The 15,565-nt window shown below is 46.0% G+C and overlaps 1 protein-coding gene across 2 annotated transcripts in view; it reads right to left on the bottom strand.

Moving 5' to 3' along the window:
- Positions 1–15,565, bottom strand: part of NCK2 (NCK adaptor protein 2) — a 154,200-nt gene that overhangs the window by 29,009 nt on the left and 109,626 nt on the right. The window contains exon 3 of one of the 2 annotated variants that reach the window (XM_059406374.1): positions 10,156–10,394. In XM_059406374.1, the coding sequence (XP_059262357.1) occupies positions 10,156–10,381 (226 nt within the window). In that variant the 5' untranslated portion in view covers positions 10,382–10,394. Of the gene's footprint in view, positions 1–10,155; positions 10,398–15,565 lie in introns of both variants that reach the window. The other variant, XM_059406373.1, reaches the window with a different exon arrangement.

Raw genomic sequence — 15,565 nt, 5'->3', positions numbered from 1 at the left:
TCTATAGGGCCGTACCTGCTAAGTGAAATGAAATATGGTAAATACATGCAAATGAGCAAAGGGACGGCACACTCGTGGGGGCAGACACAGGTGGCCAATGGCTGGCAGAGACGACAAAGCCAAACTGCAGCCTGCGTTCCAAGCCTGGCTCTGCCACCCATGAGCCATGGACCTCAGTGATTCTCTACAGCTCTATCCCTCGGTATCTTCGTCGGTAGTACGAGGATATCGGAGGCCCCTGTGGGCTGTTAGGAAGGCCCAGTGACAGGGGAGCACACAAAGCGCAGTGTCTAAGACACAGCAAGAGACCAAGTGACAGCCGTCACTGTGTTTATTGCTGTTGTTAAAACACCTAAGGTTTTTCCTCTGGTTGAAGGCAAAGGCAGGGGCAAGTGGAGAAGAACACAGGTGGTGTTTTCCCAGGAGTGGTGTGCACATGCCTGTTTTCTTCTCAAAATGCTCCTGGGGGTCAGGCCCTCAACCTTACACCTGCTTTCCAGGTCATCACAAGAGGGAATGCACGATCGATGCAAAATGGGCCTTCGCGCAGGGCGATGAAGGAGCCCTGTTTTCCTAGCAGGGATGAGCAGAAAGGCTCATGAGTTCACCTACTGCCCTGGACAGGGCAGACACCAGTTACTATGATGCTGGGCTGTCCCCACCCATGCTCCAAGATGGGGCCTTTGATGTCCCTGGGCTCCTGGCCTCCAGGCCCTCCCTTATCTGTGTGTGGAGCTGCCTGGCTTTGCTGTGAATGAGCCTTGCGACCTTGAGCACATCACTCAGTTTGCCCGATTTTGTAGAAAAGCTTGGACCAGGTCATTTCGAGCCTCATTCTGGCATTTGAGGGTTCCACAGAGAGCCCAAATTCCACTTTTTAAACTTAACTATACACATTAGAATAAAAGAAAAAAAAAAAAAAACCATGGAAGAACTGCGAGGGGTTCAAATGGGTTCAAATGGCCACCAACAGCATTTTTCTTAGCACTTAGGTTAAACATTATGGATTCAGCTGGGTTAAATTAGCAGCCTGAGAACCATAACCATTTTACTACTAATATTCATGCTCTACTTATAAACACTCCAGTGTTCCACATCAGACCATCCACGAGACTGATCCCCAAAAAACCAAAAATACAAAATCAGGTGAGACTCCCCTGCAAACAGCCGCCTCGGAACAGCCCCCTCTCGGGAAACACGATGGCTCCAGCCTTAAAAACGAAGAGCCGCCCTCCAGGTGGCTTCCCAGCTGCGAGAACCAATGGGCCAACTGGGGCTGTGCGGGGAGTCGGTGAGTTCGCAGCAGAGTGGAGGAGACATGAAGACATGGCAGCAGGCCGCCTGCAGCCCACCAGCTACACTCCAGCCTGGGGAGGGGATCAGGCAGGAGCCCAGCAGAACATTCCAGTGCAGGGGCGCAGCAGGAGGCGGCACCACAAGGAGGCACCCAGGTGGGTCCTGCAGGGATCCAGAGGCTCAGCATCAGGCAGCGCAACACATGCGAGTAAACAAATACACTCTCCATACCCCATGCCTGCCCCAGGGGACAGACACAAAAATGTAACAGCGAGAAGGAGTGTTGGAGACATATGGAAAGGGTCTAAAAAAGAGAGGGTGCCATATGGGGAAATGCAGTTAGAAACATGGTAAGAGGATTTTACTTCAATTCCTAGGCATTTTTAGTTCACGTTTCTCTGTTCTAAAACTTGAAGCTCCCAACATGAGTAACTCTTTAGTCAAGAAAGGGTGTTCTCTATGTTCTTTAGAAAACCGAAGCAGAAAGTGCTAATTTTAGCAAGCAGCGTACAAGACCTCGGTTTCTGGGAAATACTTAACCTGTGTTCTCATCCTTCCTCAGACAAGGGGTAGCGACCAGCCCAAGGGACAGAGCACAGTGCCTCTCGCACACCCACACGTGACTCCATGCCTGCTTCTCCTGGTCTCCTCAGGGTACGGACCCCTCCTCACTTCCCCTTACCTCTCCTGGCTTTTCTCTCATTAGCATTCTTTTTAACAATCTGTCTCGTCTCTAATTATCCTCCCACTAATCTGTTGTGAGTTGTTTTACATTTTTGGTTCTAAATACTTGGACGCTTAAGATATACAAAAACAAGTCCCAGTGTATTTTGGGTCGTTGGCACCACAATTGCCATAGAAGCTTCCAGATTATGTGGGCAATACATTTGGCAGGTCAATTCTATTGGGAACGAGCTCCCAAGACAGAATCCTAAAGAATTCCAAAGTATGAGATGTGTAGGTATTCATGTTCATAACAACGGTAGATTATACAACAGACCAGAAAGTGAGCCCACATGCTAACTGGAACTCTGAGAACCTGCACTCCCTGTTTTGTTACTGCGAGAGAATGACAATTGGCTGGAGGAGTCCAATGTTCAAAATAGGTGATGGGGACTGAGGTGTGCACCTGTCGTATGAGCACTGGGTGATGGAGGAAAGTGCTGAATCACTGTATTGTACACCTGAAACTAACAGAACACCGTATGCTACCTAACTGGGATTTAAAAAAAAAAAAAAAATCAAAAAAAGTTACCTTAGTCTTTCCACATGTTATGTACAAACTTTTCGTGGGAAATGGTTTGGCTTTGCACTTTCTTTAAACAAAGAACAGGTTCCTCAGAGAGTGACATAGCTCCTATAGGAATCAGGTTTAAGTGATCTTCTTACTCTTGAAGAACATTCCACCCAGGAAACAAACTTCTTCTGTGACAGGCGCACCAGAAAGAATCAGCTTCTCCTCTAGCACAGTTGATAAAATATTCAGAACTCGGGGAGTCCCCTGGCCACTGACAGCCAGCAAGTGTACATCAAAACTCATGTGGTCAATCTCCCTTCCGGCATGTGCTGATACCAGCATATGTGCCTTGTGGAAAGAGCGTGATATCTCCTGGACTAACGCCAGCACCATAGCTAGTATTAGTAACAGCAAGAAGTCACCTACAGTACGCGATTCTGATTACATACATGTATAAATACTAAGAAAACAGACGCAGATGATTACAGACCCAGGGATGAGCTCTGGGTGAGGAGATCACAGGTGATTTGTTTTTTCTCATATTTTCCAGGCTTTTAAAAATAAGAATGCCACATTAGATGGTGGTTTTTAAAATTACCAGCATCTCAGAGATTACAAGACTGAGGAATACCTGTTTGCAGAGACCTGGGTCGTCCCAAGAAACTGTGAGTGGCCAAGATGACTGAAATGTATGTGCCCAGTACGGGCGGTTACAGGTTTGCCACTGGCGAAACGGCTCCCAAAATAAAATAATCAATGTATAGATAAGGAGACACGTTCCCGTGACATTCGGCCTCTAAATCATTGTAATGAACGGCTTTTGCTCACCTCCACAGAAGGAACGGGACAGAATTACAAGTGACTCCCCTGGGTCAGGGAGAAAATGATGCTCACTGAAGGAGCTGGTACCCTAGCAGAGCAAGAGCGGCAAGAAACCACTAGGGCTGTACGGGCAGGGACCCAGGGAGGGATGGATTTCACTGGCAGCCATTGTGTGTGTGTCCCCAACCCTGCCCAATCTGAACCCCCAACTCTAGCAGCTGATCAACAACAGAGGTTGAAGTCAGGCAGACGTGATGTGAATTCCAACCCTGTCCCTTACTGTGTGTTCCCGGGCACATCCCTAACTTCCCAGTGTCTGTGTTTTCACACGGGGAACGAGGGTGTCAGCATGCCCCTCTTCGAGTTACTGTGAAAATGAAAACAAAAATCCATGTGGGCACCGAGTATGCTATAAGGCACAACGAGGCACTCGGAGAGAGGGTTAGTACCCTCCAATCACTGGCAGCATGTACATGAAATCCGCTTTGGTGTCCTGGTCTGAATTTTTCAGCGGCATTCGCTTTTGGTTTGACTGTGGGGTGCAGGGGGGCCCCTTCCTGAAGGGAATGTCAGGAGCATGGGGAATGAGGGCTCAGGGAACCCTAAGGCTCTTCTGCCAGGGCACGGCTGTGGTGACCAGGCTCCCAAGGTGACTGGAGGCCTGGGACCATTCCTCAAGACAACAAAAACACTGACAGCCTATGTAAGGTCCCTAACATGCTACTGAAGAAATTCCAGGTCTCCACTGCAGGCCCTGGATACAAATATTTATATAGAAGTCCAAAACTAAAATCCCTTTAAAAATAGGGAGTATGTTATAACAAGCATCTGAATGTTGCCTGAAGCATCCCACTGCACGTTTCCACAGGTGTCCTGCTGTCACTCAAACTCAAACAGGTCTTGTCTTCATGGCCCTGTTTCTCTTCCTACTTCTTGAATTCTCTGCTGGACATTCATTCAGGCTTAGAACTCTGTGGAGTTGTCTGTGCTAGCACTTCTCCTAGCTGCTTCACACCCACTCAACTTGAGTCCTAGGGTCTTCCTGTGAAATCCCATCTGCTGCTGAGCTCAGGACTTAGGACATCACCCCAGGGTGGCCCTGAGGCCTCATTCCCAGCCTCCCGCAGACAGACGGCCCCCGTCCAGACCCTTTCTGCGGACCAGGACCACGCTGCCTCTCGTACGCCCTGATGGACATCTCTGTCCACCACATGGCAACTCTTGGGGGTTCCCTTTCTAAATGGTACCAGGCCTGGTGTTCAGGGCCGACTGTGTGGGGTACCCAGATCCCTGAGGACACCCCTATGCTCTCCCTCACCCCAGTCCAATTAGCTCCCTGAATGTCCTCCAACACAATTTGGCTTCCAGCCTCCAAATTTTGGCTTTTGTTCTCCCTTCCTCATCTGAAGCCCATCTGCTCTCCCAAGGGTCCACTCAGCCTGGGTATCCTTCACTGAATGACTTCAATTGTCAAGGATCGCAGGAGACAGTCACCTATCCCATTTTACAGATGATCCTAACCACTATGCATATGGCTCCATGAAGGGTGGGGCAGAGGCCCACACCACAGTTCCCAATGACACAGGATGACACGGCGCCACAGCTTGACTGAGGGCTGCTTATTCGTGCCAGTGTCATTTTCCCAGTTCGCACAAACTTTAGAAAGCAAGGGAATGAACCTTATCCTTTCTTCATATCCCACCAGATGAAATGCCATCTGGCCAAGCTCCCACTTCTGATCCACACATACCCTATGACAGCACGCTGATCCCCACATAATGTTTGCATCTCTATTTCAAAGGCTTTGGTTGTTGTTTTCAAAGGTCGCTCAGCAGGGGATAAAGCAGCTCCAAAGGGATTTCCCAGGAACAGGGCAAGGGAGGGACAGTATAGACTAGGGCTCAGCTCCCACAACCATGGGCTGGGGCACTTGTTACTCACCACTCCACCACTCATTTTTAACTGACCAGCTGCCCTGGTTCAAGGCCACTGAGCACATTTATAAGCATGGCAAAGATCCACAATCCTGTGGTCTCGAAACGAGAATTCCCTCATAGTCAACATAGTCACAGAGGTGGTGAGCCCAGGAGATCACTTCTGACCATCACTCTCCCATCACTACGTCAACAAAAAAAGCACACAATGAACTGACTCAAAACGGTCCGGGCTCATCCAGCCGGCAGCATGGAGCTAGTGGCAAGGAGAGAATTCTGGATAATTACAGAAAAGTTCTGAATTAAGTACTGTGGGCAACCATTCTGATGAGCGTCAGTTGGACACATCTACACCCGGTATTATTTTTATGTTTTAAGTCCAATGGCAACAGGTGCTCAGTGATAATGCAATCTCTGAAAGGCTGGTGCCAAATTTAGGGTAAGTAGATGTCTAGACAAATCGGAGGGGGGTGTGGGGAAAGCTCAAGTTTTATCTCCTCTGCTACAAGCCAACTTTCGAGCCTGGGGGTGGTCCCTAAACCACTCACATCTATCTGTCCATTCATTTTAATGTAAAGTTACAATAATGGCGCAGCAGAAATATCATCTTCCCTGAGCCATCTGAGAGCCCCTCCTGTCTACACGATGTTCCAGCAAACCTAAATGCTCAGTGTATATTTCTACAAATAAGGACATTCTCCTCCACAACCACAATATAACCACCAAATGAGGAAGTTAACGTCAATACATTATTATTGCCCAATTCTCTGATCCCATTCAAGTTTTGCTAGTAAGTTTTTCACCTCTAAAATAAAGGACTGGATATCAATAAAATTTCCTCTAATATTCTAACTGCCTGTCTTGGCAATGGAATTCTATCACAATGCCCACTCACTAAACCTGGGTATTCAACTTGGATTTGGATTCAAACTTAAGTTGAAATCCCATCTCTGCCCCAGGACCAGCAGTAGTATGCTCCTGGGGAAGTCACTTCGCCACCTCAAATCAATCCCAGTCAATCTAAGAGCCTTGTGAATTTCACCCATGGGAACTACCCTCTCCCTGTCTGAAAGTATTAGCTCAAAAGGGTCCAAGGGCTATTTTATAGTTAGTTAGCATCAGAGAGCCTCCCTCTGCTCCCAGGTCTGGCCTGGAATCCCATGCTTGAAATCGAGTTTGGCCTGAAATCAGAGGTGGGAGTCTGGGTGCTAATCACTGGTATGGTGCTAACTGACCCAGGTATGGTCACATTGGGACAAATGCTAAGGGAACAACTGTGGGGGGTGGGTCACTTCTAGCTCCACACTCCCAGGAAAGTGGTCAGCAATGAGCACGTGTGCCTTGGAACAAACCCTCCTGAGGAGGTTGCTGGTAGCTTCTAGATCATTTTGGGTAACCCAAGGCAGCATGGGGACTTAAGTGAACCACTGAGAACAGAGTTAACCTTTGGGGCTTTGCTGGGTCCCAGCTGCTGCCATTAAGTTTTAACAAAAACCGTTCTTCAGTAGTCTGAGGGAAAATGTTTGAAAAATACCTCCCTGGAAGCAGCTTCCCTATCTCAAAAGATGTAGCATGGTGCTTTAAAACACCTAACCCGCATGATTTAATAAGTGAGGCAGCAATGTCAAGGCCAGACTGTAGACCAGCAATGCTCCTCACCACTGAGCAAAGAGCTGCATGGTTTGAGCCCTTCAGAATATCAAGTGGGCTTGGCCAAGCAGAAAGGGTTCTTAACAATTGCTTCTTGTTATCTGCGGAAAAGTTCTCTTTGACTATTCATGGTCAAAAGTTGAATATGAGAGGGGATCCGGTATCTAAATGTTTTGCTCATGTGCAAATAAGAGCTCATAGTGTTTTAGTCAATTATAAATTATTAAAGGAAAAGAAAGAATGTTAATCCTTTCCTAACAGAGATCTTTTTGTCAAAGGTACTGCTTTTTAGAAAGTTAACCTAATGAACTATTGCATGTGATTAAATTGAATTTTCCACTGACCTCAACAGAGCAACTGAGTGTAAGAAAGCAGGAGGGAACTCCACAGAGTTCCAGTTCTCTGCAGCAGAGATGTAAACACATTTATAACACCATGACTTTGCTGAGGAGTCCAGTGCTATTTTGTTTCAAACCAGGCATCTGCCAGGGAAACCTTTACTCTGGGGCCTGAGGCATCAGGTGGATTTCCATAGCATAAAAAAAATCACAAAGGTGGATGACACCACGAGGAACTACTAGAAGGTTGACACAATGCCAGGTAGTTTTCCACATAATTTTCACTCCTTCTAATATGCCCTGGAGAGAATTTTTGCCGGCTGCATCACCAACTAAAATCACACTGTAACTGTGAGAGCATGTTGGTGACAATACTTTAAGCAGGGAGCCACAGATATTTGGCTCTAATCTCTTTAGCCATGGGGACGAGTGGGAAGCAGGATGGGCCTCGGGTTTTCTCACCTTCTTTGTTGACAATGATGCTGTGGCAGGCCTGGCTGTGGGGAATTAAGAAGTCCCTCCACTGTGGGGATTTCTTGTCGGGGAGCCTCCCTTCCCTTTGCTACTGCTGAAGAGGGCAGTGGCAAACTCAGGCCGGAATACTAACGTCTCTCTTGGTGCAACGAAAGCAAGACTTTGGGCCAGCATGGTGAACACAAAATAAAGATACACAAAAATGGGTGGGGGGAGCATCCCTCCACAGATACTGATGTTGGAAATATAATTTTGTGTTTTTACAACATGTAATGCTTAGCACAAATGTGTCCAAGCAGATGGGTGCCTGAACTGTGACTGAGGCCTGGTGGGGAGCTGTCACCTTCCAGGAGAGGAGCATGCGTTCCTCAGGCAGCTCTCGAGAGCCAAGGGGAAAAAGTTAAAGAAGAGCAAACTCCGATTCTATTTAAGGCAGAGCTTTCGAGCAATCTGTGTTCTCCAAAAATGGAACTGGCTGACTGTCGAGGTAAAAGTGTTCTGGCAGAGCTGGTGGCCATCTGTCAGGGGCGGGGTAGTGGCCCAGCACCCAGCACCCAGCACCCAGCTCCAGGAGGGGCTGGTGGAGTGAGGCTCCTCATGCTGAGAGACCAGAGTTCCCCCAGCACCCAGTACCCAACACCCTGCTCCAGGAGGGGCTGCTGGAGTGAGCTCCTCTATGCCAAGAGCCCACAGTTTCCCAGCACACCAACCGGATTACAGCTCGAGAAAAAGTAGGCACAGAGTGAGACATCTAGTTAACGGTTTCAATTTGAGGCTTTTTCTTTTCTCCTTCTTCCAAGTGAAAGGGAAAAAAAAATTACAAGGTATTCCAAGGAATTTCTAGATAGGTCAGAATGCTTGCTTTCCCTCCAATTATCTCATTCAATTTCTCAGTATTTCATTCTTTACTATAATACCAAGAAAAATTTTTAAAAATGGATTAGAAAGAAAACAAAACAAGTCAAGGATGTTTAACAGCTCCCAAAGAAGGTACGTTGGTGGGCGAGAGGCTGAAATTGGAAAAAATAAATAAAATTAAGCTTAGGTATTTATCTGTTCATGCTAACTGCATTTCCACCAGTTAATGAAGAGTTATAGGTAAAGGACAACAATGTTTCTTTCAAGTGACCTGCCTGGGGAAAAAAAATTACAGGGGTATCAGGTTAATGGAAAAAGAATCAGACTGCTCATGCAAAATGAAATTTCTACATCAGCCTCAGACTCTGTGATAGCTGGCGTGATTCATACTCAGGCCTGTGTCTCATTTCTCTTTCTGCATCACAAAAATAACCTAAGCCCTAACACAAAAACACTACCCAATAAATGAAGTCTTTCAGTGAATCCGAAGAGAGACTGAGCAGACTCCCCAAGACTGCATGAAATTTTAGACGAGTATTTCCCAACACCCACTACACTCGGTGTATCGTTTTCTTTCTAGTTTTCCCACCTGCTCCCTTCCCACCTCACAGGAAACAAATCCTCCTGTTACAAAGAAAAAGGGAAAAGTCAAGTAAATGTAACACAGGTAATAATACTGACTTATTTCATAGCAAACTCTTAAGTGATGACCAGCAGCCTCAGGTACGACCTGCATTAGACTCATAGAAGGAGTAAACACTAACTTCTGTAAATGGCGGTGGGGCTCATCATTCTTCGGTGAGGCCCTCAGTTACTGCCACACGTCATCTGAAGCAGTCACTACTGTAAATATATCAGGTATGTGCACTAAGACAAGAGGGGACACCATTAACCTGAGGTGATTCAAGGTGGTTTGGGTCACGTTGGGATACAAGGCACGTGGGAAGAAAACCGGGTGACAAACCAACTGGGTTGAGGTACCATTGGTCCCCACCTGAGTGACGGCTGTCAGCCTCTGGCATCACGCTGGGGCGTGCCCACAGCCACCTGAGCTAACACTGGCCAGGGCTGTGGTATGGACATCATCTGTCCAGGACAGGGGGAAAAACCCACCCGGTTCAAAGTGCTCTTCGCTCCTTCTCACTCTATGCATGAAGGCACATGGACAGGGTTATGTGAGACGCAGAAGACCTGATGCAGTGATGCAGGTAGAGTGGCTGACATTTTTGGAGGTGGTAATTCCCCATGAGGAACCTCCAGAAAATGGATGCCAGGAGACCGAGACACATGCGCAGGGGTCCCTACCACACAGAAGTGTCAACCTCCGTTAAGACTCCAGACTCTAAAATCTACAGGAAATGACAAGCATGGTATTTCTCCAAAGACAACTAGAAAGATGTCAACTTTAAAACAGACCTTTTTAAACACACATACATAAACTAGAAGGATGAACGCTCTCCCCTCCAAACATACCAGGCTTCTTCGCCTTGCCTAACAGGAAGTAGTTGAGCTCTAATCCAGGTCCTCCCGCGTGGGGCGCACTCACCTAGCGTGTCCTTCAGGTTCTTCACCAGGGAGCCCTTCTTCAGGCTGTTCTTCCTCTCCACGTAGTTGGACGGCACGTAGCCCGTCCGGTTGGCCGCGTTCCTCACCCGCCACCACGTCTTGGAGTCGTCCAGCAGCCATAGGCGCTCGTTCTTCTTGATGTCCAGCTCCTGGTCCTGTTGGGCTGTGTAGTCCCACTTCGCTATCACAATAACTTCTTCTGTCATCTTTCATGGAGTCCTTCTGCCAGCAAAACATTTGGAGACGTTCATTAGAGAACCAACCAAACACTTCACCCTGCGCATCAACTTGAAAAATTATGCACTGACAGCTTTTATTACAACTTGGCAACCAGTTTCCTCCTGGGTCTCGAAATGACCTTAAGATGACCTTCTTTCAGCATGCTTTAGTATTCTGTTTAGAGACAGCAACTTAAGAAAACAAATCCTCATTTTGTACACTGGGAAATCTGCCTGCTGGGCCAAAACCGAAAATGAACTTTCCAAAAATTCTAAGTAACGATGTCATATTTAAATGTGTTCACTTGATTAAGTAACAGCAGCTCCTTGTAGCTATGTTTATAGCCATGTCTCAAGATCTGCTGAATTTTATGAGTGCACTTAATGTACACACACACCCAAACTGCTCTTATAAATTAAAACTAAAATAAATGTGGTATCCTAGACAGGCTCCTGAAACAAAAAGGAAATCAGTGGAAACAACAGTGAAATCTGAACAAGATGTTGTTAATAGTAACGCATACCAATGTTTGTCCGTTGGTTTTGACAAATGTACCATGGCTGTGGGAGATGTTAACACTAGATAGCAAACTAAGGAAAGGATATATGGGAATGCTCTGTACTATCTTTGCAACTTTTCCATACATATGAAATTACTCTTGAGGGGCACCTGGGGGGCTTAGTCGGTTAAGCATCTGCCTTCGGCTCAGGTCATGACCTCAGGGTCCTGGGATTGCGGCCCGAATCCAGCTCCCTGCTCAGTGGGGAGCCTGCTTCTCCCTTGGCCTTTGCCCCTTCCCCTACTCCTTCTCTCCTTCTCAAATAAAATATTTAACAAAAAATAATAAAATAAAATTACTCTTGAAACCTGGACACTCATAACTGGCAAAATTTGGAAGTGATCAAGATGTCCTTCAGGAGGTGAATGAATAAACTGTGGTATATCCAGGTAACGGAATGTTACTCACTGTTAAAAAGAAATGAGTTATCAAGCCATGGAAAGGCACTGCTAAGTAAAGAAGCCACTCTATAACGGCGACCCCAGGTCTCATTCTCACAAAGACCCTTTCCTTGACAAAACTTTAGTCAGGCCCCTCTGAATCCTCTTTCCAGACTAGGCCTCAACCTCTACACTTCCACATTTGTCTCTGCGTGTCCCAATTTTACCAAGAATCCTGCCAAGCTGGTTTAGCCAGAATCCTCCACTCTTACCCAGGTGATGCCCCATTGCCTGGCGTACCTTCAGGAAGACTCCTGTCAGGTCAGTTTACTCAGAATCCCTCCTGATATTTCCTCTCAGTGACTCCATTCATCTATGGCCTACCTTACTCCTTGACTATGAACTCCCATTTTTCCTTCTTGTATTTAGAATTGAGCCCAAATGTAACTCCCTTGCAGTAATGCCTCAGTAAATTCTGCTTCACCCTTCTCCCCACCCCCATCTATCTATCTATCTATCTATCTATTTATTTGACTGACAGAGATCACAAGCAGGCAGAGAGGCAGGCAGAGAGAGAGGAGGAAGCAGGCTCCCAGCTGAGCAGAGAGCCCGACGCGGGGCTTGATCCCAGGACCATGACCCGAGCCGAAGATAGAGGCTTTAACCCACTGAGCCACACAAGCGCCCCTGCTTCACCCTTCTTCAACAAGTGTCACGAATATTTTTTCTCTTTACCGATGCCAACTCTATGACATTCGGAAAAAGCAAAGCAATGGTGATAGTAAAAAGATCAGCGGTTGCCGGGGCAAGGGAGGCAGGCGGGATGAACAGGTGGAACGTAAGATTTTTAAAGGAGTGAAACCACTCTGTATGATACTTTAATAGTGGATACACGTCATTATACACTTGTCGAGACCCATAAAACAGGCTACACCAAGAGCGAACCATCCCAAAACATAAAGTTTATTAAAACCAGAAATAAATATAGTATATTATACATCTAGTTAAGACAGTTTTGGAAGTAATAAATAGCAGAGGCATAGCTGAGTGACTGAAATGAATATAGTTATCAACTGTGTGAGCAGCTCCGTACTTTTTGGGTACAAGATGGCCCAGTATTTCTTCCAGCAAAAAATTCGATATTCAGTCCTTCAACTGACTGTGTTTCCTTAAAACTTGGAAGGAAGGGATAACGGAAAGACTCTTGACTAAAACCCTCTTCCCCTCTGACAGAGACAATTCCTTATCCTTTTCTAGGGATGACTTTAGGATTATATAGGGAATCATGTGCATTGGCTCCACGGAGGCCCAAACACCATTTTTAAATAACATGACACTTTCTACTGGATGCTAAGGCAACTTATAAATAATACATGTTCTCCTGTTTCTTGAATTAACTTCCAAATTTAGAGATAACAAACCTTTTGGGAAGGAGGAAATATTTAATAAACCTTATGCATAATGTATGCAACATCCAAGAGGACAGAGTTTCACACAACGCTCATTTCCAAGCTGGAGACCATTTTGTTACATACTTTTGGGAAATCTCCAGGCCCTACTATGTATTTCTCTCTCTCCTGACCTTTCTGTCAGGGTTAAACTTTTCACAGTCCTAAAGGCGGTTTTTCTTTTCTTTCTTTCTTTTTTTTTAAAATAATAATGAGAGCAGTAATAGGATTGGGGCTCAGAGAATATCCCATTTGAATACCAGGTTTGTTTCTTAATTACACAGTTTTCAAGAGAGTTCTTTTTTTTAAGATTTTTTTTAATGTATTTATTTGACAGACAGAGATCACAAGTAGGCAGAGAGGCAGGCGAGGCGGAGAGAGAGGAGGAAGCAGGCTCCCCACCGAGTAGAGAGCCCGACATGGGGCTCGATCCCAGGACCCTGGGATCATGACCCGAGCTAAAGGCAGAGGCTTTAACCCACTGAGCCACCCAGGCACCCCTTCAAGAGAGTTCTTAACAAGACCAGCCCATCACATAAGACCAATCAGAGCAATTTATTTCTTTCCAGCATGATTTAACTGCATGAACAACAGTGAAGTATGGAGCTAGCTTGGCAGAGTACCCTAACATCACTGAGAGCTTAAACACATGTGGTGCCTGGGCTCTAACACAGACCAGTGGTATCAGAATCTTGAGGAGTGAGGTCTGAGCATCAGGTTTTTACAGTTCAGCTTTCTGGCAGGCCTTAGAAGGGAGAAACCAAGTAAGAGGGAACTAAGTCACCACATGCCACCTCAGGATACTTTCCTTGGGTCAGTAGACTATGGATGATCACTAGAACTTTGAGTGTGTGATGGGTACCTGACACAGGTCAATTTGTTTAATCTCCAGAAAACCCACCTTTCAGGAAGTTGGTATGTTTTAGGAGACTGAAGATCACAGAGATTAAGTGATGGGTGGAACAACAGAATCAGGATCTGAGCCCCGGGTCTGTCGACTCCCAAATTAGTACTCATGTGCCCCTTTTCGGGGTGGGTGGCTGGGTGAGGGGCTAATGTGTGATGCGCATTTTGATGGGCTTATTTCAATCCGGGAAATCTAGGATTCTAGACCAGGTGAAAATAAAAAGTTCCCTCGCACCTAGAAAATGATAGCAATGGGTTTCAAACCTATTCTAAGTGACTTAGCACAGCTTCCCATCACTATAAAAACTTCACGAAGTCAGCCAATCAATAGGTGCTTTGTCCCAGTGCTTCAGACGGTAGCCAATCAACAAGCACCTCACCCCGATGGAGCCCACCAATCAATAATCACCTCACCCCAAAGGTAACAGAATCCACCAATCAATAAACGCCTTACTCCAGAGATTGAGTGTTAGCCAATCAACAGCAGTGCCAATGGAAAGAAGACGAGGTGGGAGTAATAGCAGGTACGACGGGAGGAGGTGATGCTGACCCAGGTGCATGGCAGGAAACCGGGATGTGGGGAAAAGGGAAAGGAGGCTGATTTCAGTCTTAGAAGGTGGGTGGGTGGGGGAGCTGGTCAGTGGAGCCAGAGAGGGGCTCTCCAGGATTGAGAGGACTAAACAAAAGAATTAAGGATACTAAGCAAGAGAATTAAGAATAATGACTCCAGAAAATCATTTAAAATAAAAAGTGAGCAGAATATTTTATCTCTGGATTTTTTTTTTTTTAACGTTTTTAATTCCAGTTAGTTAACTGACAGCCTAACAGTAGTTTCAGGCGTATGACACAGTGATTCAATAATTCCAAAGAACACCCAGTGCTCATGACAAGTGCCCTCCTTAGTCCCCATCTCCTATTTCATCCATCCCCCGACCTACCTCCCCTCTGGTAACCATCAGTGTGTTCTCTATAGTTAAGAGTCGGCTTCTTGGTTTGTCTTTGCTTTTTCCCTTTTGCCTGTCTCTTTTGTGAAATCGCCTAGTATTTGTCTTCCTCTGACTTATTTCACTTAGCATTATACTCTCTAGATCCAGCCATGTTATTGCAAATGGCACAATTTCACTTTTTATGGCTGAGTAATATTCCATTGTATATGTATACCACATCTTCCTTATCCATTCATCAGCTGAAGGGACACTTGGGCTGCTGCCATAAGCTGGCTACTATAAATAAAGCTGCTCTAAACCTAGGGGTGCATGCATCCCTCTGAATTAGCGTTTCTGTATTCTTGGGTTAACACCCAGTTGTGTGATTGCTGAATCACATAGTACTTCTATTTTCAACTTTTTGAGGAACCTCCATACTGTTTTCCACAGTGGCTGGAGCAGCTTGCATTCCCACCAACAGTGCAAGAGAGCTCCTTTGGGTGTCCTCTGGTTTGGTTTTGTGTTTTTTGTTTGTTTACTTGTTTGTTTTTAAGCCATTTCAATGTGAAGTTCTGTTCCTTTCCCCTACTCTGCACATCACCCTGTAGCCCAGCAGAGGTTTCATTTTCCTTCTCTTTGCCAATACAGGTCAGAAAAGCCACCTGGAGGCCCATCTGGAGGCAACTCCAGGTTGGCCAAGAGTTCAAATCCCATCCCTTTTGCTCAGGGGCTCAACAGGAGGCCACGTTCTTTCAGTTGCTATAGTGTGTAGGATATATTGGAATAGAAAGAAATGCAGCTGAATCAAGATTATTCCATACCAAAATTAGATTTAATTTTCTAATAGCAAGAAGCCTTAACAGAACAAAGTCTGAAAAAGTACACTCTAACTGCTGAATGTTAAGTGAGACAGTATTTTGATTTAGTCTAAGTATCAGAGAGGTCAGCGCCC

Source organism: Mustela nigripes, chromosome 7, assembly GCF_022355385.1.
Source record: "Mustela nigripes isolate SB6536 chromosome 7, MUSNIG.SB6536, whole genome shotgun sequence".
In the NCBI taxonomy this organism is placed as follows: domain Eukaryota; kingdom Metazoa; phylum Chordata; class Mammalia; order Carnivora; family Mustelidae; genus Mustela; species Mustela nigripes.
The sequence above is the reverse complement of the archived record's forward strand: the minus strand, read 5'-3'. Positions and strand labels throughout refer to the sequence as shown.